Source organism: Podarcis vaucheri (assembly GCF_965113315.1).
Source record: "Podarcis vaucheri genome assembly, chromosome: 5".
NCBI lineage: Eukaryota > Metazoa > Chordata > Lepidosauria > Squamata > Lacertidae > Podarcis > Podarcis vaucheri.
In genome coordinates, this window is record NC_138763.1 from 48,161,536 (window position 1) to 48,187,574 (window position 26,039).

General features: G+C 41.5%; 1 protein-coding gene across 1 annotated transcript in view; it reads left to right on the plus strand.

Annotated features, from left to right (window-relative positions):
- The window catches only part of SORCS3 (sortilin related VPS10 domain containing receptor 3), a 413,753-nt gene that overhangs the window by 272,241 nt on the left and 115,473 nt on the right, over positions 1-26,039 (plus strand). Inside the window, exons 6-7 of the mRNA XM_082225230.1 lie at positions 15,928-15,992; positions 24,126-24,244. Coding sequence (XP_082081356.1) covers positions 15,928-15,992; positions 24,126-24,244 — 184 coding nt within the window. The remainder of the gene's footprint in view (positions 1-15,927; positions 15,993-24,125; positions 24,245-26,039) is intronic.

Sequence of the window (26,039 nt, forward strand, 5' to 3'; positions counted from 1 at the left end):
GGGTGTGCAAGCTGCTTTGTGTGATCATCCAGCAGCAGCTTCACAGCCAAGATTTGTGACAGCGACTGATGCCTGTGGTTGCATCCCAACCCAGGGTTGTGTCTCTGGAGAATAGTTGCTCCCAGGTAAGTAGGTATTGAATTGTGCTTTGGAAACTGATAGAGGCGGCATAAACCTATTAATGACTATTGACCACAATGTCTATGTTCTACCTCCACTGCCAAATTGAATGCTACTTGCTGGGAATCACAAGTGAGAAGTGTGTGTTTGCACTCAGGTACTTGCTTTCAGGCTTCCCATAGGCATCTGGTTGGCCACTGTGAGAATAGGATGCTGAACTAGATAGGTTAATGGTCTGATCCATCAGGGCTCTCCTTATTTTCCTGTATTAACCAATCACTTACCTGTGGCTCACTCAATTAGGGGACACCATCACTTTTATTTTCTGGTTTAGGGATTGTAAGTAACATATTTATCACAGTTGTTCCTCTTGCTTCCTTATCTCCCCACCCCCTCCTGTTCAGTTGAATAAAACTAAATATTAGGCTTTCTTCCCCATTCTTCTTCTAAGTTGCCCACTGGGATTTCCATCTACTTCCTTTCAGGAAACATGGGGCAGGGAGACTGGTGGGCTCCGCTAGAACACAAAACATTATTTGGGGTTCTTGGATTCCCTTTCCTCATTCATCTCAGCACTCTTTGAACCCAAATGCCATAGTTTCCTCCAAAATAAGGGGTATAGAGAGGGAAAGTAGGGCAAAAATTAAAATATATGTCATATTTTGAAGTTTTAAAATTCTTAGTTGCCTCTGATGAACATCTTGTATTCGTGAATGTGATAGATAAGATCAGAAATCAGAGTATTTCCACAATACAGTTTTCCATAAGACAGTTTTCTCCAGCATCTTTTGTGGTCCAAATGCCTCAAAGTCCCAGCGCATATATCTGGCGGGCACCAATTTGGGGAAGGCTAGCATAGGCTATTACCAAAGGGAATAAGGTATTACAGTGGTACCTCAGGTTACAGACACTTCAGGCTACAGATGCTTGAGGTTACAGACTCCGCTAACCCAGAAATAGTACCTCGGGTTATAAACTTGGCTTCAGGATGAGAACAGAAATTGGGCAGCAGCGGCAGCAGGAGGCCCCATTAGCTAAAGTGGTACCTCAGGTTAAGAACTGTTTCAGGTTAAGAACGAACCTCCAGAACGAATTAAGTTCTTAACCTGAGGTACCACTGTAGTGATATGTTTTTGGAAAAGGATGTTGGAGTTTCCCCTTTTACACACATTGAATTGCTCTTCTCCATTGTCACTATCTTAACCAAAGAACTGTCATGATACATTGATACTGAAGTACACTATAACACACCAGCTCTGCAGTCAAGTGGAGTTTTCCTCAGCTCTTAATCTCTTAATCTTGATGGCCTGCTTTTTAACATGCTCTCATCCTGCACATGCTAACACATGCTATGCTAACACTTTAAGTGGCATGCACCTGATAATCCTGAAACCCTTTTCAAATTTTGAATATAACTATATACAGATGTAAAACTACTAGTTTGTTTTCAAATGGATGGATGGCCAAATGCAGCTAATCTTGCCACTAATAGTGCTTCTGCATCTGTCTTTGCATAGGCCTGTAGCTATGAACACCTATGAAGTTACACCATCAGTCCTCATGGCACCTATTTTTTGGCACTCTAAAGTGTGCTACTGATGCCTTGGTAATGGAGATGATCTGTAACATGGATATATCCATTACACCAGGCTTAGGTAAACTCAGATCTCCAGTTGTTTTGGGACTACAACTCCCATCATCCCTGACCACTGGTCCTGTTAGCTAGGGATGGTGGGAGATGTAGTCCCAAAACATCTGGAGGGCTGAGTTTGCCTATGCCTGCACTACACCAAACATTCCTCCTTCTCCCTTACCAAGGGATGTGCAGCCCCCACCCAATAATTATCTTGCCTTTTAGGCTTTTTGACATTATTCAGGTGATTTGTTTCAGTAGGAACTCCTAATTTCCCATTCCTTTCCACTTTACTGCAGACAGCATTTCTGTGACACCTCTGACCACATACCCATCACAATATTTTCTTCCTAAATAATATTTATAACTCCTTGATACAGTGATTATGATTTGCTTTCAGTAACCTTACTTGGTTCAATTTGCTTAACTGCCTCAAATGACTTTATTCATTGAATATTGTGACTCCTCTTAGATAATTTAGCTAGGCTCAAATCACTTAGCTCACAGGGATGCCACTCAGTGTCCCTGTTTCAGAAATACCGCCTTAATCATGAGCCTGCATTCACCAAGATTCAGCTCTCTTGAGTAATAACTGAGGATAAATAAATTGGGACCGAGTCATTGTATTCTCCATTTGAGGCAGAAGCTCAAGCTGTCAATATTCCAAAAAGAATTCAGAATTATTTACACACCACAATTCTATATAATCATTCCCATGCTGTTTTAAAAGTCATTAAGGCTAAATTCAAGTATAATTCAAAGGCACTAACATAAATGCCCAGATAAAACATTAAAAACTTTAATCAAAACTCAGCACCATCTCCACCTTCCTTACATTACTTCCAAATATATTATAAGTAATTTGATGGCTCATTTAAAAAATTCATTATGATGGAGAAATAACTCCCACCGGAAAACCAAGTAGCAAGCAAAACAAACCTTATTGTAGTAATGACTTATTGACAACATGACTGAAATATTTCCATTAGTGTGTCTTATGTCCAGATGTACTTTTACTTAACTATACAAATGAAAACTCAGGTATAAGACAATATATTCTCAGGTAATGGGTGAGCACATGTGAAAGAGACACATTTTGAAATTAGGTTGATTCTTCCATCTGCAATCTGAATTAACACGACTGAACTCTGTTCAAAGCAAATAAATTTAGCAACTTTTCAGGGTGTTGCTGAATCAAATGTGTTTTTGAAATATAATTTTTTATCATACTGTTCTGTTCTAAAATCCTAGTTTTCAAACATGTATTTCTTAGGGGTGTGCACTGGCCACGAGATTAAGCTGTTACATGTATCTTTAGCTTTGTAGCAAAGCTTGTGTGTGAAGTAGCCCAATCTATTTCAGAGCTGCTTTGCATATTTCCACTTTGAATCTTTATTTGTGACTGAATCTGATCTGTAAAAATGAAGCTCTATTCCCCAGCTCCATTGGCTGTAATGGGGAATCTTAAAAGGTGATATTCCATCCCCCTTTTCACAGTGATAGATGAAATTTGCAGGCACAGGACCCCATCCTGAATGGATTAAGCTGGCAAAACTAGTCAGATACACCCAAGGGCACCTTTCAAGCTCCCCCCCCCTTAAAGTCTCTTTCCTCCCCACCAGAATTTGATGCAATTTTCAGGTGTGGTCACACCTTCTGAAGGGATAAAGCCTGCCAAATTTCAGAATGTTACCTGCAGTCTATAGCAGATGGTATCACTTACCTGACCTCCTGCCACTGGTGTAATTGTGGCTTAACAGGAAGGAGAGGGATGAGGCAGCATTGAGATAGGCACAGTGCAAACACACTGGCAGGAACACCAGATTGGTTCTGCTGCTGTGTCCATACCTCCCACTTTTGTATTCCAGTAAGCTATAGCAATGCAAGTGAGCCCTGCTGATTGCTATTGGCTGCCATGAATTTCCCCCCAGTTCAGATTTTACCATTTGGAGGTAGGTACAATAGGAATCCCACAGGAGCAGGGGTGGAGAATGTTTGTGAATCCCCAGGAGAGACTTGAGTGGGGAAAATCTCTGCACCCCATCAGGAATTTATGGGGAAACAATCTGTTCTCTCTGTGAGAAAGAAATCATTGACTTGTGTAAGAGAGGAGCAATGGTGGTAAAGAAACATGGATCATTAGGCGGGAAATGCTGCTCTTGGGAAGGATCTTGTTATCCCAATTGTTGGTGGTGGGCTTTCTGGACATTTTTGGAAGGGGAAAGGGAGGAGAGAGAGGAGTAGTGTGGAAAAAACCAGCAGGGATTCACATAAAAAACAATCACTTATTAAATTCAGCATCCCTCTCCAAAATCGCTGTGATTGGCATGGCCTGGGAAAAGAATTCACCATGATTAAAACCTACTGTCCATCCAAATGTAAGATTCCGCCCCCTCTCTACCTGCTCCCGGGCCCAGGATGGTTTCCCTAGTAAACTTGCTTTACCTTCTTTCTCTCTTCTTAAAAAAAAGCAGTGGGCAAATGCCACATGTTTTTCCCCTTAGAAGATAAATACAATTGAGGGAGGCAGAGTTTTTAATGGAAAAGTGATTCAAGGGGAAAGGGTTAAGAACCGGTTTTGGTGATTGCATCTATTTTTAAAACAGTGGCGATTCCTAGAAAGAACCATATAAATACAGTTAATGTGTACTTTCACCTTAGCAAAGCCAGACCAAAAGAGGTTTCAGATGTTAGGGGATATGAATTCCCTTTCAGTTGAGAAACCATATTGTTAGCAATAAATTACAACCCACAAAACACTGGCTTCTGCACCATCCCAATTTTCCCCTGGCTCATTGGGGCTATTCCAGATTAAATATTTTGAAAATTGTTTACTACACAATGCATTTGTGACCATGGAATAAATGAAGACATTCATAAATTAAACCTTCACATCCCTTTCCCATTGGGAAGAGCTCAGTCTCCTTAGGTCAGGGATGACATCTTTGGCAGAATATCCTAATAAATGTGCAATCAAGCAAAGAACTCTGCCCTACAGCCAGACAGAGGAGCAGCTTCCAGTGCTACCAGCCCTTCAACCTTCAAGAACACTTAATTCAATAGTAGAAAGAAATTGCAGGAGAGTAAAGTCTCTAAGAGGCCAAGAGCTGTCAAGGTAAAAAAGAAGAAATAAAAAGCAATGAGTGCTTCTTTCCTCCTAATGGGATTTTGAGTCCGTTTGAGTTATTAATTGGCTAATAATCCTGAACCAGTTGCACATGTAGCTGCAGGCTCCCTGTTCTGAAGGCTGCATCAGCAGCAGTCAAGGGACACATCAGCAGAAATGTGACCTTTACCGTCCCTTCTGGCTGCATCGTCTTCTGCTGGCTTGATTTGAGATGAGCAGTGATAAAAAGGAGACAAGTCTGGGACAAAGAGAGCTAGCCATTGTGCAGGGTCCCGCATAGCGGTATTGAGAAGCAGGCACATATTGGTGCTGTTTCCATGTTCAACCAGAACATTGTGTGTGCAAGGCTGGGTTTTACATGGTACACAGCAATCTGCTGTGGACCAGGGAAAACAGAAGTCAGAAATGAGGATGGGACACTGCCCCCTCAATTTCTCCTATTCTCTTTATGAGCATCACCTATTGTCAACTTGTGCTGCTAGAAAAATATTAGGGGGGGCAATATTAGGGGGTGCATGGTCATAAGATGACAGGAGCAGCCGGCTAGACTAGTTATGGGCCCCATCTAGTTACAACTTCCGGTTTCCAACAGTGGCTAGCTAGCTGGAAGCCACTGAGAAGCCCATAAGGCTTATGATACTGGATCTCTCAAAATTATATGAACTGTTAACATTTTGCAGTTTTCTTGTTTTTATCCAATAGGAAGGGGAAAGAGCAATTGACCAGCAGGTACAGAAACAGAATCGGTACCAAACTCCTGTTGTAAAACAGGTTCATCTGGGCCGGATTCAATTACTTTGGTGCACTAGCACACCTCATTGCAATGAAATAAAAATTAAAGAAATAAAAAATTGTCCAGTAGCCCCTTATAGACCAACTAAGTTTGTTCTAGTATAAGCTTTTGTGTGCATGCAGGTATCTGAAGAAGTGTGCATGCACACAAAAGCTTACACCAGAACAATCTTAATTGGTTTATAAGGTGCTACTGGACACTTTTTTAATTCTTTTATTTTTATTTCGACTGTGTCAGACCAACACGGCTATCTACCTGAATCAGTGCAATGAGTCACGCTAGCACAATGGGACTTCCTCCCTTTGCTCACCCCATGTGCATTTGTGTCACCTCAGATCTTCTCAGAAGGGTGAGAGAACCTATCGAACAATGCATGGAATTAGGAGAGGGGAGATCATTCTGTTTGGCAAGCAGAAATGCTTACACTGATGGAACAATCATATAAGTGTGGTGTTTAATTCCACCCTCCTTCTTTTAACTGATGGGAGTTTTAGTCTGAAACATTTAGAATCACAGAACCAGCGGCGTAGCGTGAGTTGTCAGCACCCGGGGCAACGCAAGTAATTTGCGCCCCCTAACCCGGGGCAAGGCACGTAATTTGCGCCCCCCTAACCCCTAACCTGCGAGTTGCCACTGGCGCTGCCGCCCAAACGACGCCGCTTGCCCGGAGGAGGAGGGGGGCAGAGAGGCGGTGAAAATGCAACGGCCCAGCAGCTGCAGCAGCACCGGCGGAGGCGGGGCTGTGAGGAGGGGCTGCCTGGCGCGTCCTCCGCGGCGGGCGCTGAGAGCTGCTGCCTGCCGGGCGCCTTCAGCCCGGACGCGCGCACAGCTCGTCGGTTCCGCGAGACATGCGGCTCCACTACAGCCTGCGCCCGAGGCTCTTCGGCGACTCCGGAGGCAGCGAGCGCGCCCCCCAGATGTTGCGCCCGGTGCGGCCGGCCCCCCTGGCACCCCCCACGCTACGCCACTGCACAGAACTGTAGAGTAGGGAGTCAACTAGTTCACACCCTGCAATTCAGTGTGGTGAGCCAGTGTGGTGTATTGGTTAAGAGCAGTAGACTCATAATCTGGTGAACCGGGTTCGTGTCTCCGCTCCTCCACATGCAGCTGTTGGGTGACCTTGGGCTAGTCACACTTCTCTGAAGTCTTTCAGCCTCACTCGCCTCACAGAGTGTTTGTTGTGGGGGAGGAAGGGAAAGGAGAATGTTAGCCGCTTTGAGACTCCTTCGGGTAGTGATAAAGCGGGATATCAGATCCAAACTACTACTACTACTACTACCCTCCTCCTCCTCCTCCTCCTCCTCCTCCTCCTCCTCCTTCTTCTTCTTCAGGAAACACAGCTAAAGAATCCCTGAAAGATGGCCAACTGACTTTTGTTTAAAAACTTCCAATGAAGGAGAGTCCACCACCTTCTGAGGGCACTAGCTTGGAGTACACTGCACTCCAGGATAGTGCCTATGAAGCCAAACTGCCAGCCTGAATTATTTAAGTGAAGGCAAACAGCCCCCAGGGTCACTGGTCAAAACTCACTTGGAAAAATGCCTTCCAAAGATGTCAGTCAGGTCCTGGGATTACTTAATTCCAATAGTCATGAACAGTAGCTCAGGCATTGGTTGCGTTAAGGCTAGATTACTTCAATGCACTCTAGGCAGGGCTTCCCTCACGCTTAATCCAGAAGCTGCAGCACAGTTGCTGGCAGGAGTGATGCTCATGGTGCATTCAGACATGGGAAATATTGCATTAGTTTCCCCAAATATAATGTTAGTGTTTCTGTCCTATTTTCGAACACTTCTTTCACAGCGCAGTACCTGTTACATTATGGAACTGTGCTTTTTTTTACCAATATGCCGGCATGTTGCACTGAATTTTATTCACACCAGTGAGCATGGGTGACATAACGATGGATGTGATTGGATGCTTTCCGCAGGTGTCTGCCTCTGTTTCTCCATGATTCCACCAAGAAAATGGCACTACCTACCGAACCAGATACTGCCCCAAATTTCATCACTATACTTACATGTTTTTTAGGCTTAACTGGGTTTTTTTCTGGAGGCAATTAACACAGAAATGAGCATTAAACTCACACTATATGCCACTAGATTTCCACAAGTCACTTTTATGTCATGCTCAAGTATAAAGAGGAAATTAACAGTTAGGGAAATGTCAGGGAAATGGAATAAGCTGCCATTGGATTGCAGCCTCAATCTGCATATGGTTGCCCATTTGTTATTAGGGCAAGTTATCTGTATATGTGCTGTGAATAAAGCCCTTAACAGCTTGAGACCAGTTTGCCTGCTTAAAACATTTTTGTTTAGATCAGCCTATCTGAACATGTTGGAGTTAAATGGGTTTAATTTCTTTTTAGATACTGTTGATTTCAGTCTTTTGGAAGTTTTTAAATACCTGTTTTTACTGAGAATCTTGATGTTTTCTTCTATATTTTTGTAAACTGCTTTGGTGTGTGTGTGTCTATAAAGGTAAAGGTAAAGGGACCCCTGACCATTAAATCCAGTCATGACCGACTCTGGGGTTGCGGTGCTCATCTCACTTTATTGGCCGAGGGAGCTGGCGTACAGCTTCCAAGTCATGTGGCCAGGATGACTAAGCCGCTTCTGGCGAACCAGAGCAGCGCACGGAAATGCCGTTTACCTTCCCGCTGAAGCGCTACCTATTTATCTACTTGCACTTTGATGTGCTTTCGAACTGCTAGGTTGGCAGGAGCAGGGACCGAGCAACGGGAGCTCACCCCGTTGCGGGGATTCAAATCACCGACCTTCTGATCGGCAAATCCTAGGCTCCATGGTTTAACCCACAGCACCACCCGTGTCCTGTGTGTTTATAAATTTTGCTAAATAAAAGCCTAGTTTATTCTTCCAAAAGACAACATGCAATTCTTCAGATGGATCATGCACTAGTTTCTGAAAGCCAATATCAATGTCAAAATAATGAGGTCATAATGAACCACAATATTATCTAGTACACTTCCTACAACAAGTTTTTATATGAAAGAACATATTCTTTACAGCAGTGTTTAACAAAACATAATTTTGGATGGTTTTTTAAACGTGTCTTCTGGTTCTGTGCCTTATGGTCATATTTCAAAGGTATTTTCTCAGTTGTGTGGATATGGAACACATTGACGAAAGAGGGGAAAGTTGTGGTTACCAGCATTCTAATTATAGATCGTTCCTTGGCCATCGCATTAGAGTATGCAGTACAAGTTCTGCATATTCGGATCTCTCAAAGGGCCTTTGAACTGATAAATTACTTAAATCCTCTTAGGCATATACTTGGGGTTAAATGATGGTCCTTTGTGCATATTTTATTTTAAACTGTAACATTAAAGGAAAGGAAGCATAATTGGGGGGGCTTTCTCTATTGTCTCTTCCCCCGTTTTTTGTTATGAATAGACCTGTCAGTAACATCAAAGCAAATTAGGAAAACAACCAGATCACAAGCATTAGCACAAGTGGAGAAGATTGACATGTTTCAAATGTATTGTGCTTGCCTGATCTGCATTCTAAATCATCTGCTGGTTGATTGCCAGGCTGCCAATTGCATGTTAGGCTTTCTTTGTCCTAACAGTTCCAGTTTATATATGCAAATAAAAATCATTTTAGGAATTTGAGACTGTACCAGGAAGCAGCGTGGTCCCCCCCCCACAAAATAGAACTCCTCTCCCGATCTATTCCAGATTCAACTGATTTAAACCACCAAACAGAGAACCTGAATTTAAATCACCCATTTAAATCAGCCAGTCTATTTGCGCTTATTTTGTAAGGAAAGGTGCATTGCATTGCAGCTTGCCATTGAAATATGTTACTTTACAACTAAACAAGACCTTTACTGGCACACCTTACTTTTAAGGTACATATTCATATTGTCAGGAATTGTACTATTATAGCCAGTGCTTTTTTCTGGGGGACGCAGGGGTACACATACCCCTAAACATTTTGTGAATCTATGTGTGGCCTCACTGAGGGGCAGTATTTCAATACGAGTAGGAAAATGAGAGTACCCTTAAACATTTTTTAACAAAAAAACACACTGATTTATAGCAGTGCAATTCACCAGTTTCACACGTAAGAAGGAAAGCCAATTGTTTAGGTAAAAGCTCTCAGCAATATTTTGAGAAAAGGGTTAATCATTTTCAGTCAGATAACATAATATTTAATGGTGACAGAGTCCAATCAGATTTGAATAATTTTCTACACTAGTGTCTTTGCATTTGTGGCACTGGGCTGCTCAGTAAGGAAGATTATGCTTGATTTTAGCTCTGAATTTGCGTCAAGTTAACATGTGTAAGCTACCAAATAGAATCCATGCACCATTTAAAAGTTTGCTGACCTGTTGTTGTAAGACGCTGAGTCAAGGCCCAAACCAGGGGCAACAATGCAAACAGCTTACCAAAAAAAAATATCTGGTAAATGCACAGGAAATAGGCTGCCATCTTAGGTGCATGCATTGAAATTTCACATGTGTACCATGTGGAAGGTCTTATGGGGAGAGAAAAATGGAGTGCAGATGACAGCAGCTCTCAGCATGTACCTCTTGTAGGTACTTCAGGCAACTGAGCACATACTTCTGTCCCATAGGTGACAATCTGTGTGAGTGTCTGGAGGTGGTTGGAGGATGGATGGCGGCTAACAGATTGAGGTTGAATCCTGTCAAGACAGAAGTACTGTTTTGGGGGGACAGGAGACGGGCGGGTGTGGAGGACTCCCTGGTCCTGAATGGAGTGACTGTGCCCCTGAAGGACCAGGTGTCCAGCCTGGGAGTCATTCTGGACTCACAGCTGTCCATGGAGGCGCAGGTCAATTCTGTGTCCAGAACAGGGCAGCTGTTTATCAGCTCCATCTGGTACGCAAGCTAAGACCCTACCTGCCTGGGGAAACCCAGCCAGATGGGCAGGGTATAAATAATAAATTATTATTATTATTTATTATTGGTCTATGCTAGAGATCTGATGTAATTCTATGTGCAGATTGTAGGCAGATAAGGTTTCATTTTAATGTTGTTTGAAGCTTTGTATGTGAAGTTGGGGTATATGTGCAAAGCTGTCACTAACATTTTGCTGACAGAGGCAAAGGACCAGATGGTCCCCTGCACACATCCCTCCCTTGTACAAAAGATAGGATGTGGAACCTAACTTCAACATTTGCAGCAGTACAGCATCTTCTACTGCTCCCGAGGGCAATAGGCTAGCTTAGAGGATGCAGGGCAGGTTATGGAGCACATATAGCTTTGTTCCCTACCCTCTCATCCTAATTTTCCACCTTAGGCAGATGTCTCCCTCTGGCTTATGTTGGGACCAGCTCTAGGATGAGGTCTTCCTATTGCAAAAAAACTATGTGTATTTTCCCCCCATGTGCTGATAATTACTAGATTGGGGCTATGGTGCCAATCTTGGGAGTTGAAGCCCAAGTGGTATTATTATTAATATTATATGTTTATTTATACCCCATCCTTTTCCTTGACAGGAATTAAGGCAGTTTACAGATAAAAACAAAAATTACTAAAAACATAGAAAATCTATCATTAAAATACAATTAAACATTGATAGAAGTAAAATGATATACAGGCCATAACCAGCAGTTTGAATTGTGCCTGGAAATAGATCAGTAGGCAGTAGAGCTGTTCTAGCAAGAGAGTCATCTGCTTCCTATAACCAGCTGTGCTATGTTGGTATATAAATTGGTATATAAATTTAATAATGATCATGATAGCCACTATATTAACTAGTGTACTTTAGCAGAAGTTTTTATATTAAAGAAACTGCCAGCTGGAACATATGATAAAATACTCAGGCAATGTTAACAAAACCTGAACATAACATAATTATTTCTCTCTCTCTCTCTCTCTCTCTCTCTCTCTCTCTCTCTCTAATTCATCACTAACTTCCTCAGTCAATAAGCTGGTATATCAATACTCTAGGTGCCTTCTTCAGATTTCAGTCTGTTTGTGTATTTTTGCCAACTGCAAAAAATGTAGACACCAATTTAATTATGCTATCATCTTTGGCTGTCCTTTGATGTAGGAGAGATTAATTCATCAGCTAGTTCTTCATAAAATGCATATTCCAAATGACTGTTCCAAAAGATAATGCTTTACATTTTCAGTTGTCTGAATCTCACAGTAACAATACACACACACACACACACACACACACTCTAGTAGTAAAACTACTAGTGTAGAAACAATTGTTGTACACACACACACTCTCTGTATATGTGTGTGTGTGTACAACAATTGTTTCTACACTAGTAGTTTTACTTGGTAAGTTTAAAAACGGCTTGGATTCTAAGGCAGTTGTGGGAAACATTTGGTCATCCAGAGGTTGTTTTCATGGAACACCCTGTGCTCTGTACCTGGTCTGAGGAGGAAGACGCTGGGGAGGGTCCCAGCAGGAACTCAGGAGACCATGTGGCAGCCCCCCTCAAGCCATCCGGGAGAGAGAGACATGGAAGCAAGCGACAGCAACTGGAAGGGGGGTTGTTGCTTTGCTGTTTTGTTTTACTTATTTATCTCTTTTTATCCTGTATTTTATTTGGGTGTGTGGGGTGTGTGGCTACACACCTATAGCCCCTTAGGGGCAAGATGTGCCTGGTAAGAGGAGGGCTACTTAAGGTGTGAGGAGGCTGGTTCCCTTGTGGGCACAACTTTCCTGGGTGGACATTTGGCTAAGAAGAAGAGGAGGAGTTTGGATTTGATATCCCGTTTTATCACTACCCTAAGGAGTCTCAAAGCGGCTAACATTCTCCTTTCCCTTCCTCCCTCTCAACAAACACTCTGTGAGGTGAGTGGGGCTGAGAGACTTCAGAGAAGTGTGACTGGCCCAAGGTCACCCAGCAGCTGCATGTGGAGGAGCGGGGACACAAACCCGGTTCCCCAGATTATGAGTCTACCACTCTTAACCACTACACCACACTGGCTAAGGAGTTGTGTGAGGACCAAGGAACAATGGAGTGGGGTGGGAAGCAAAGTAATTATACTAAGGTGGAGAGACTTGCGGGTAGGAAGGTAAGAAAGCACAATATTATTTGTTCTGCTCCTGTTTTTGTGGGAATTCTTCAACATTTCTACTTGGGGGAGAACCCTGATAGCAGCAAAGCATTGACTACCACAGGAACAATACAGTATAGATGCTTCAGAAACTGGAAAAAGAAGTTTTTGAAACAGCATAGAGGCTACAATATCCACACACAAAACCATAATAAAAAAACCGCTTAACACTACAGGGTTTCACCATTTTTGTCCACGATTTCCATTGAAAAATTGCTGACTGCTATATATTTCAATTGAAAAACCCTGCCAGTAATTATTCCATTCGAGCTTTAACGTGACTTGGATCTTCCTGGGCAGCTGTGCTACTGCTTGAACTCATCATATGGGGCATACTTCAAAGCGAAGCACTTCTTAAGTATCCTTTTCTGTCAATGGGAAAGATGTAAGCATGTAACACAAGTCCTTTGTTGACACTAAACATACTTAACTTTGGCTTGTGGAGCTCAATTGTCCTGCACAAACAAGCTCTGCTGCATCAGACGGATCTGCATGGCTGTTTAAGGAAGCAGTTTTATTCTGCCATTAGCTTAGATGCCTGCTCCAGAGAATGCAGCCCATTGGGAAATTCTTCTTCTGTCTAACAGGAACAGGAGTGAAAGAGCCCTATTTGCATTCATTTCACTGGAGCTTGTGGAGAAGACATTGTTAGTGGTTTTAACCAGAGGCTGACTCCTTTTGCCTTAAATACCTTAACAGCTGGCAAAACTAGTTTTGCTTAGCACTAGACCATCTCAAACTGCCTACTCCAGAAGCTGTCAGATCTTACTGGCCACAGGATGATCTGTCTTGACCAGCTAGCCTCTTTCTCTAAATAGTGTCCTGCTGAGAAAACAACATACTTCTTTGCTACCGTCTTCTCCAGTACTCATAATATTTAACATCTTCATGGCTAGTAGCTTCTAGCTTTTTTATAATCCATTAAATATTTAAAACGATGACCCGGTTGTCATTCAAAATAAAGGAGAAATTGTTGCTTTTAAAGCTAGCTGCAGTAATTCAATTCTGTTTTTAGTGTATTTGGGGCTGGGAATCTGATGTAGTGTCTCCTCCAAATTAGTTCTCTTGCTTTCCATTCCATCTTTCTCCTCAACTTTGTAGACCCTAGTGGGGGCTGGTAATGGCTAACTTCCCCCATTTGATTCTTTTGGTTGTCACCAGTAGGGATGAGGGAGAAATTAGACTCAGTCCACATTTAAAGCCAAATCAAATTCATACTTTCCAAAATGAAATGACAACTGAAACACAGACATCCTTCGAAATTTGCACTTATCTAAATTTTTCAATGCAGCTCTCCAAACAATGTTTACAGAAATGAATTTAGTAGGACAAAAACATGTTAGTGGGAAATTGCTTGCGGAAATGTGCACATTAGCCAAACGTGCATTCAAAAAGAATGTGTTTATTAGGAAAAATTCACACAAAAATCCTGAGTTTTCATGAGGATTTTTTTTTTTTAAATGAAAATTGCTGCAGAAATGTGGAGAAGTGAATACAGGATTGAAAAATGAGAAACTCAGAGAATGAAAATTGGCAGATCCTTCTATCCCTAGCCACCTGTTACAAGTATATTAAAGCACTATGAGCTAGGCAAATTCCTATTCCAGATCCAGCACAGTTGAGGTTTAGTGACATCAGTGGTGCTCATCTCCTCATCTTTCTACAGATAAGGAGAGCTGACATGTTGAGTTCTCTGGGGAGATTCCACAGATGGAGTTCTCTGGGGAGATTCCAAAATGGAGCACCACAATTCATGCTGCCCACCTCTGGGTTCCTTCACCTGAGCTTCTTTTGGGCAAAGCCTGAAAAGGGCTGGAAAAGGAGCCCAGCCCTTATAAGTGCTTGTGGGTGTGTTGATATAGATGTGAAAAACCCTTTTGAGAAACTTCAGGCAATGTTCTTCATGCTTTTAGCCAGCTGTAAAATCCCGAATGCTGCACATTGGAGTAGAATGTAACTCATTTTCTCATTGTATGATTAAAATGGTCCCAAGTTTCATGACCTTAAATGCACACAGACGGGCATATGCCCCATCCCCACCAAAAGTAATACTGATGTTTTAGTACAAAATGAAGCATGCCAAAGAGCACAAAACAATACAGGGGAATTAACTCCCATGCCCACCGACAAACATTGTCCTCTGTCATAATTAGATGAAGTGTTTGCATTACTTCTCCTTTTTGTGTCATTATAAGTATCATTAATATTTTTTTTCTAAAGCCAGCTCCAAATTGATGCACAACTAATAAGGCCAATTTCACACATCTATAATGGCCAGAAGTGGAGCATTTTGTGTGAACAATGAGTTATATGTCAAAGAGTACAGGGTGGCTGCAAATTCAATTAGAAGAACATTCTGCCTTATTACCATTCTTCAATGGATCAGGAATGACCCAAGGTGTTTTACCATTTGAGACAAAGAACACCGTGTTCCCCTTTTTCCACGTACAGAAGCTAATTGTGCTGGCACCTGAATCTTACTTCAAAATTGATGATGGGAGAAGACTGTACCTGAAGGCAGCAGGCTAACTTAGCGAGTGAAGGGAAGGCTATCCTTCAACAAATCACCACTGCTCCCCACTCTCCAGCATTTGCTGCCTAAGGCAATTGTCCCACTCTGCCTAATGGTAGGGTTAGCCCTGCAATAAATAGTTCAGCAATAGTGAAGGAGGTTTGCTGAAAGACATAGCTTGTTCACTTCCACTGCATGTAAATCATGTGCCCTTCCCCAAACACACACATTCACATCTGCCTATGATACATTTGCACACTTGTTTGTGACAGCTGAGTGAAAGAAGCAGCTCTGGAGGGCCTGTGCTAATCTAATACAGTAATTGGCTTTATAGAAACAAAGAATGATCTATTCTTAATGAGTAAGCAGTAGCCAAACCCATGCCAGGTTCTAGGTAAGACCCTTTCACAGGTGGATGAAATGGTATTAAATCTAAAGCCTCTGGCATTATTGTTCTTTGTGCTTTTTGAACTAGGCTAGGTATTAAATCCAAGGACCTTGCTTTTCATGGGGCTGTTTCATGCACTAAATCCATTCAAGTCTCAGGGTGGCTCGTTTCAAATGGGAAGAAGCCAGCTGCTTTTCTCCTCTTCATTTCCTATCTGCCTTGACCTCTGCTTGCTATTACAGCATTCTGCCTTTCAGATTGATTTGTTTCTCTTCTTCTTCTTCTCTCTCAGGTCCGTCACGGGTTTGGACAAGGAGCCTGACCTTGTACACATGGAGGCTCGCACGACAGATGGACGTGAGTGTCTCTGCGCCGAGTCTATAAAGTCAGAGATGGAGAAACTGCATTTTCATTTGGGTTGTTTTGGGTTCTTGATTTGCATTCTAATTGATAGGGAAGATATGGGTCGCCAGGCTCAATTTGCTGAGTGTTTCTATCCTTAAACTCCAAGGGGAGCCAAGAGTACAAGTTTCATTCCTGGAGAAAAACAACAGCTAAACTCAGAAAGAAAGCAAGAGTAAAACTCTTTGGCCAGGACTGAAAACTTGTGCCTGGGAGATTGAGAATGCACATATGGCCAATAAAGCTCCCTGCCAACAATCTATAGGCCACCCCTATTTTAGGCGTGACCAATACGTGTGTGATCGCACATTGAACCTGGAAGTGACCTGGAAACTTCACAAAAGATGTCACTATAAGGGTGGAATGGGGGTGGGACGGTGTGGGGCAGGGACAGGGCGGGGACAGAATGGGATGTTTCAATACCACACTATTTCACACAAGCATGCAATGACCCCAAACGTAACCCACATGCAAATCGGGGGTTGACTCTGTCTATCTACGTCTATATCTATCTATCTATCTATCTATCTATCTATCTATCTATCTATCATCTATCTATCATCTATCTATCTATCTATCTATCTATCTATCTATCTATCTATCTATCTATCTATCATCTATCTATCTATCTATCATCTATCTTTCTATCTATCATCTATCTATCTATCTATCTATCTATCTATCTATCTATCTATCATCTATATCTATCTATCTATCTATCTATCTATCTATCTATCTATCTATCTATCTATCTTCCTGGGCCAGGGAGCCAGTCTCCTCCTTCCCTGCTGTTACCTGCACCATCTTCCTTCATTTTCAGAATATGCCACCAGGCTATACCACTGATACAGCTATAGCTCGAGTACCAATACTTGCTTCTTTCAATATGGCATTTCTAGAAACTACTGATTTCTGTATCATTTTGGCCATCCATCTTTTTGAGCAAAGGCCTTATTTGCTTCCCATCTTGTATGGCAACAACTCAAGCCATTGGAACACACTTATTGGTTCCTTGGTGATATTTTTATTTTTAGCAAAGCAGCTTCAGGAGGAGAATTTGAGAACTGAGGAGAACCTGGAGGCACTGAACTCTTTCTCCAGTCTCTCTCTCTCCCCCCCCATTCTAAACCCACCCCTGTAAGGTTTCAGTTACATAACAACAGGGATTCTCACGATTGCACAGACTTTTTCATTCCACGTGGTTCTGAAGAAATAAAGGATTGGACATAAATTCCACACAGGGGAGGGGGTTGACCCTGCAAGTGTCCCAATTGAATTCTTGTTTGCATGACTGAAGAAAGCACAGTCTGTAAAGAGGAGACCTTCCTCCTGGATTCTGCTCACACAACCTGCTTTCCTCCACCACCTACCCCATCATCCTCACCCAAGGCAACCCCACAAAAGGCTCATTTTGTGGAATTGCAGGTGGCAGAGGGCTCTGTTAAAGACCAGCAGGAAGTAAAGCACAATGTTAGTTGCCAAGTTTTTTTCTGCACAACAGCATAGGAGCTGAGTCACAACCACCATGATAGTCAGTGAAAAATGAGGCCAGTATTATCCTTTCCAGCCTTTTGGTTGCTCATAAGACCAAATTCATGTTTGGGGTGAGCACCAGCCTGCTCACCATCTCAAGAGGAAATAGTGCCATGTGTAATTAGCCTAGGAAGTGGTATTTGCCATTTCATGCTTTGGGAAAATCCTTGTATTCTCAAGGACTTAGGGGTTTTCTCTGTTATTGATCAATTGGCTTTGATTCTTTCAGTCAGCAGGAAGAAAAAGCACTCACCCATAAAAGTGATTATTTATCCCAATATTGTAATTGAAAGTGTGGTCTGGTTTAAACATGTTAAATCAGTTTGAATTATTCTCAATACTTCAGTACTATCATTGTTTAAAAAATCCATGAGTTAGATCTGTTGTGTCTGGAGTATTGTAATGGGCAGAAGAACTACAATTGCATCTGTGAAAATGATTCTCCATATGGAGAGCTCCCTCCACAAAACACCTCACAAAGATGCTTTGTTTTGCTGTTCAACATCCTGAAATGTAATTTTCATTTTTAATGGCACATAAACATTAAAAATTCAAACCCAAAACATAAAATTGCATTCACTTCTAAATGTCAGTGAAGCTTGTGCTAAATTTTTCCCTAACCAGTGTGAGGCCTCTAACTGATCAAATCTGTGAGAACCTCTGATTTTATCTTTACGCTTTCATAATGACTTTTCCTCTATACATATGACTCTCTTTGAAAGTTTGTTCTGCCAGGATTTAGAGATTTACAAAGCTCACACCAGAATGCCATCCCACCTGTCACAATGAATGCCTGAATTCTTGCTTTCTTCTTGTAGTTCAGGCTTTAGGGCTATAGGAGGGCAACTGTTGAAAATGGACAACTGACATAGCTGGATAACTAAATGAGACTTCTGGTGCAGTTAGGGTTTGCAAATCTTCATCCCCTCTCAATTCAGATTGATTGATCAGTTGATTCCATTCCATTTATTGATAGATTCCTAGGAAACATTTCAAAACAATTTAACAATTAAAAACACCTATAAAACAATTTCATATTAGACTTGGCACACTCATAATTCCCCTCACTTCCACTCCATTCATTTCCTCCTAGCTCAATTCTATATTCAAACACTGCTGTTCTCCTTGAGAAATTATTAGGAAACCAGGGTCCAAATACCTCTCTACACACACTCTTGTAAGCCTCAGCCCCTTGGGCTACAATGTTTGTGAGATCTTCCTAGAGTGTGCGAAGCTTCCCATCCTTTCAATTACAACACTGCAAGGGCAGCATCCCAGGTTGAAGGAATTTTTGATGCACATGACACACAGTATTGCTAGTAAACAACCTCCCTGTTGTGGAGTATATTCTTCTCTCCCCCCCCACCCACCCAATAGCTGACTGTCAAATGTTTTAGAAGCAACTGAGAGTTTCCTTGAAATGGTATGTGATACTATGGTGGCAGACATTTCTTAAATAAGAAGTTTCAATTCCAAATGACTAGCTGGATCAGTTTTGTTTCAGCAAAAATAAGGAGCCAAATACTTGAACAGATGATATGCAGTTAGTGAATTCCTTTTGTCCGTCAAGATCCCTAGCAGAAGCTTTGTATATTTTCATACAAAGCATAAAATTGAAATGGTTGCCTTTAAGCATGTTTCTTGAAAGGTACTTTGAATTTGAATTCATATGAAAAATTTGGAGCAATAATTTTCTGTTTGTGTGGAGAAACACCATGCTTACAACACACACACACCTTCAGATTCTTGCATGTTAGGAAGATGCCCTGAGTTGTGGCATTAAATGATGATTCCTGGGCTGATAGCCTGTTCAGACCCAACTCAAATTAAAGTTTGACAATTGAACTCTGCTTTCAGCTTTTCACCTCAAAAGGATAACTTTTTAAGAACAGATGTGTATAGTGTGATGCCTCTTAGGTTCAACACAATAGGCTGGAAAAAAGAATTTCCCCCAGCTTGTAATGCCTCAGTGAAATCAGAGGAGTGAGTTTTCTAGCCTGGGAATTATTCCTGTGCTTGTTATTTAGACTGAAAATATAACATGCTTATAGGATAATTATGTGCTTGCTCAGCCTGCACTCATCCTTCTGGAAGCCAGCAACCACTGTTGACACCTATACTCTGGCATTGGTTACTGTAACCCCTTAGCGTGGGACAAATCAGAAGAGCACTAGGTTGGGGATGGCAGGACTAGATGTTTTAAAGATGGGAACATCACTCACAGGAAAAAACACACACACTTGGCATCATAATAATTAAAAATGCATTATCCATTTACAGCCTGGTTTGGGGTGTGGGGAGGTCAGCTGGGCAATTGATTTTTGTCTTAATTCCTTGCATTCATATTTCTCCTTTCTTCCTTCATGGAACTCAAGGAGGAGGGTATGTGGTTCCAAGGCTGTGCATGCACTGTAGCCTGACAAGATCTGCTACGACTTGGCATCATGTTCCTTTGTACCACACCCTAGTCTAGATAATGGGGGGGGGAAGTGTTTGTGTGTGGGGGAGAGCCTGTACGTGGGAAGGAAGACGTTCAAAGCTCCTTTTACTTTGCACGAGAAAAGGATCTTGTGTGTTTTGTTCAGTGGTTGCTGCCCTGCTGCCTTTGCTTGTTCATGGGGTGAAGAGAGAAGTCTCACAGCTTGGTGCTGAATGAACAAGCTGTAGGCAGTAGGCAACACGTTGCTTTCCTCCATTCCCACAGTGCATTTACCAAGTGGAATTATAGCAATATAAATATGGCTTAGAAAAGTATCCCGAGAATATGAATGTGTCACTGAAAACGTACAAGCCAAGAATGCTTGAAATCCAAACTCCACCCCCCTGCAAAAAATTTTTTGTCCAATTATGCTCCAGTTGCCAACTTGATTCCAATTCAAGCTGAGAGGAGTTTATTTATGTGTTTACATCCCATGTGGCCTTTGAATCAATGATTGCACTGTGCAACCCCCAACAGGACACACAGCTACTAGATTATCCTTGCTTCAACCTTACATGCTGTATAGGAAAGAGTAGCATCCCCTACTCGAGTTCAAGAGCAATCAAAAGGCTTAAAAAGGTTAGAATGATCTTGTTAGCACCTTTGATTCTGTGCATTTTCTCACTTGCCTGAAAACTTGCCTTGGCCAGTGGTCCTGAGGTGGATTAGCCTGCTTCAAAACTCACGTGTTCCCCAAATGTAAAGTGCAATCCTCAATTGGGACTTTATAAACTCAGAAGACTAAGCAGTTAAAATTTTAACTTCAGGCAACTGCAGCAAGGGGATGACTTAATCTGCAGTTCATGGCCAAGAATTCATAAATGAGAACTGTGTGGGATGGCTTTTCTCCAGGAAACTGAATATACTGACATACAATCCAATAGGCTGAGGGGGGGAGGGAGGGAGGGAGGAGTTTTGTAGATTGTGGACATAACCTGAGCTCCTTGATCAAACCAAGAGTAAGCCATTCATCACAATGCTGGGATGATAAGGAAGAGGGAGAAAGGATTTGGTGATGATAAACTAGTATAGTTCTAATATCAGACTGTGAAAATCATCAACATTCCAAGAATAAGGTGTCCCTGGTTGAAATAAAGTCTTGTATCCTCTTTCAAATTAATCATGTGAAAGCCTGGACTGGATGACTCCCAAGCCGGAATTAAGATTGCCGGAAGAAATATCAACAACCTCAGATATGCAGATGACACAACCTTGATGGCATAAAGAGAGGAGGAATTAAAGAACCTTTTATTGAGGGTGAAAGTGGAGAGCACAAAATATGGTCTGAAGCTCAACATCAAAAAAATGAAGATCATGGCCACTGGTCCCATCACCTTCAGGCAAATAGAAGGGGAAGAAATGGAGGCAGTGAGAGATTTTAGTTTCTTGGGCTCCATGATCACTGCAGATGGTGAATAGCAGTCACGAAATTAAAAGACGCCTGCTTCTTTGGAGAAAAGCACTGACAAACCTAGACAGCATTTTAAACAGTAGAGACATCACCTTGCCAACAAAGGTCCATATAGTAAAAGCTATGGTTTTCCCAGTTGTGATGTATGGAAGTGAAAGCTGGACCATAAAGAAGGCTGATCGCCGAAGAATTGATGCTTTTGAATTATGGTGCTGGAGGAGACTCTTGAGAGTCCCATGGACTGCAAGAAGATCAAACCTATCCATTCTGAAGGAAATCAGCCCTGGGTGCTCACTGGAAGGACAGATTGTGAAGCTGAGGCTCCAATGCTTTGTCCACCTCATGAGAAGAGAAGACTCCCTGGAAAAGACCCTGATGTTGGGAAAGATTGAGGGCAGAAGGAGAAGGGGACGACAGAGGACGAGATGGTTGGACAGTGTTCTCAAAGCTACCAACATGATTCTGACCAAACTGCGGGAGGCAGTGGAAGACAGGAGTGCCTGGCCTGCTCTGGTCCATGGGGTCACGAAGAGTCGGACACGACTAAACAACAACAACAGCATCCTCTGTTAACAAATATATTAGATGGAGAATCCAGACACTTGCCACTTACTGCATAATCATTTCAATCCAGTTTAGTGGTTTTCAAATTCTGTCAGAACATTGCATGCTCAATGTATTTTGTTATTTTCCTGAACATTAATTTTTCTGTGGTATTAAATGTTCCAGTAGTATGAAAGTTTCAGATTTCCCAAGGGTCAGTCTTCTTTTCTCTCTTAACTCTAAAAGCAGTTTCAGCATAGCTGTATTAAACATGTCTGATTTGCCATTCCTGGATTTCTATGCACTGGGATAAGACCACTCCCACTCTTGGGGTGGTATTCAACAAAATATTGGCGGTAGTATAAGGGTTAGAGCTAATGCAAAGAAATTTCCTCCTGCTCATCTGTCCCCCTATGTACTCTAGACCATCCCCAAATCTACTTTGGACAGGGAAATTCATATGGGGCATGAATGGGGAGGAGACTGGATTTAGCTGTGTGTTACATTTAATACAACACTTCGTATTTTTCCATGAGCTTTTCCTTATGTTGAGAAAACATGTACTGTAATTCATTAGTTGAGCCCTGAATGCATTATCTCTTTTCACTTTGTCACTATGTTTTCTAAAAGCATCCTTCTACAATGTGGCTATTTATTAGATGAAGTTACTTTTATTCCTTAATTTTCGTAAGAATTTTTGTTTAATTTTCGGGGGACCTTCATGTTGTAATATCTGTGCCACAAAGCAGAACCAAAATTGAACTTATGTTTTATATCTAAACTCATCTAGGGTTGAAGATGCTTTGTTTCTATGTTCCACATACACTCTTTTGTAAAATAAATAAGACAGACTAAGAAGCAAAGTCACAAATAAAGGCAGATTAAAGAGAACCTCTTTTATCTCCCTGTGAATATCAAGCAGGTGACCTTTTTCTATACATTTAATTATTGGTGTAATGCATTCAAAATGACACGTTTCCCAATAGGCAGCAGTTGGTTGTCATGTCAACACATGTACTTTATTTGCATCTGTTTGCCTTCTCTATTTTTCATTCCTGCTTATTGTGCACCTTTTGCTTTGGTACACAGTAGTCGCCGATTATCTACCTTGTTGGATAAAATGAAAGGCTGTGTGGCAAAATGCAGGGCATAGGAAAAGGTTAGTGAACGATCACCACATATTGATACTGACCAATCCAAAGCTTGCCAGTTTTGTCCAAGATTTGAATAGATACATGAATACATGAATCCAACTTACCTGAAGAGGAGATAGGTTTTCATTCAAAAAGAAAGCTACTGCTGCTTATGTCATAGTTGATACTTTTCACACAGCTAAGAAGGATGGACTTTGGATAATAATAATAATAATAATAATAATAATAATAATAATAATTATTATTATTATTATTATTATTATTATTATTATTATTATTTATACCCCGCCCATCTGGCTGGGCTTTCCCAGCCACTCTGGGCGGCTTCCAACAAAATATTAAAATACAGTAATGCACCAAACATTAAAAGCTTCCTTAAACAGGGTTGCCTTCATGGACCAGGACATTTACATGGACATGGCCCAGGTCTTTACATATTGCCTAGGTGTAAGCAATGCTGACGCCATTTATTAATCATTTCTTGAACTGTTTCCTATCATGCATTTTTAGTAACAAATATACCCGAGGCCTTGTGGAGTATAAGAAAAGTGTAGCAAAGGAACCAGTTCATGTAGGTTGATTATAATGGCAGTATGAAGTCCAGGAGTATGATAAAGGATGCTGGACAGGTAGACTGAAACTGGATTATATGTACCCGGAACAGGAATAGTAGCCCAGGGGGGTCGTAGGAAAGCCAAAGCTGATCGGGATCTAGGAGAGCAGGCTACAAGAATCTACATTCCAGGGAATGTAGGCGAAGGAATATATTGGGAAACGTCTTTGTTTTCCAAATAATGCTCATAGTTCACCAGGGAGGATTCCTAGGCTGTGCCTATAAGGTTTTGAACTCAAGGCTGTCAGTGGTGAAAGATGAGTCAGATTCTTTGGTCTGAGTGTTTGCTTAACATCAACTCATAAAAAACTATCAGAAAATATTTTAACATACATTCTTCTTATTCCCATTACAGATGCCCATTATATAACCTGTAGGATTCAAGAATGTTCAGAGACCACCAAAAGCGGACCTTTTTTGCATTCTATTGACACAAGCTCTCTCGTCGTCCAGGATGAGTACATTTTCATTCAGGTATGGGTTTGTAGAATCCAAATTTGCAGATCACGCTGAAGCTGCATGCACAATATCAACTCCTTTGTGAGTTTTGTTTTTCATGCCAAGCACTATTTTTTGGAAAAAACTTAGTTGAACAGAAATATGAACACATGCAAACATGGAAATGGTTTTACAGATTTTATGTTTGATATTGGTCTAAGGGCAGGGATGTCTTTCGGGACCTTTAAATGTTAATCTGCATCCACCCTCTATGCCTGATTCCGCCAGATATTTATGCTGAAGGTTTTTTTCTTTTTGTAAACCATTGAATTGTCATTTGCATCAATTCATTCTACTTCAAGGAAAACAGTTTTACCTTTTACCTGCCAGGCACTAATGGTAAAAGTTTGCACCCTGATTATAATGAAATTCACTTGCCATTGTAAATTGAATTTTTTTAGACTTTCAAATGGAAGAACCTAAGGAAATTCAGACTGTAGATGCTGTTATTAATTTGACTGACAGTTTAGAAATGTGGCTCGTTACATTCCTTTATTCCACTTAGAATATAGACTCCTGCCTGTCACCTTTGTATTCAGTTCTTCTTTTCTGTGATCTTTGCTTTTCTCTCTGTCACTCTAATGACTTTTAATCCTGTTTCTTTGTGCATCTGTTGGTCTGTCTTGGCATCACTTTTTCTTGAAAATTCCAGTTCATTTGTATGCCTTGCTTTATTATTCAGCTCTTCTTTCATAGGTTTATCCATCTTAATTTTTCTTCCACAAGTTCCTGTTTTGTCTCTGCTGGTCCTTCATTGTTGGGTGCTGGTAATGTCAAGGTTTCAAGTTTGATCCCCGCATGGGATAGCTGCATATTCCTGCATTGCAGGGGTTGATTCTCAGGGTCCCTTCCAACTCTATGATTCTATGACCCGTTGTAAAGTAACAGTTGCCAAAATATGGAATGAACACTTGTTTTCCTCACCCCTGATTTTTGAGATTTGAGATGTACTAAGTCTTGATTGGGCAATGGACTCTTCATTTTTTGGAGCAGATACTTTTCATAGCTGGATCAGTAAACACACAGATTATAGTTTTTATTAAGCAGTCTCATAAATGTGTGTGTGTATAGTCAGTAAGTTTATGGTGGGTATGTTCTGATACTTGTTGGATGGATCCTTCAGGCAACCTAGTTCTACTCGGTGGCTGCAAAAGTCAGAATTTGTTGGGAAATAATTAGCCAGAATATTGGGGAAATAAGAGCACTGAGAGAGACGTCTGAATTTATGCCTTCCAGGATAGTGCTCTGTCAATAGTTGTTGCTGCATAAACCTTTTTCTTTTTAAGTTTTAGCTAGGAAAACATAGTGATTTGTCTACATCAGTTCTTAATAGCTGGCAATATGGTACAGCAATGAACTAAAGGGTTTTAGGGTTAATTTTCTAATATCAATTGTTTTGCCTGTAGTCTATGAAAGTTCAGCTGATCCAATAATGAAGTTGTCAGCCACAGAGTGTTTCTGTGAGGGAAGGGGAAGAGCTGCCTGTGATTCAGAAAGAGCTGGGTAGGGAATGATGAGGGACTGGCAGCTGGATGGGAAGAAGTTTCTTTTGAAAAGAAAGCTAAGAAGCAGGGATTCTAGAAGCAGATAGATTAAAGAAATGGAAAAGTAGGTCCAGTAATGAAATACAGGAACTCGAGAGAGGTGTAGGTGAAAGATGCAACTAACCGTAGAAGAGAAAGGGGTCAAGGAAAGGAATGACTAGTGAAAAGCAGGAGTCTAAGATATGGCACGAACCGTGTGCAAGAGAGTCAAGAGCTCTGGGCAGACA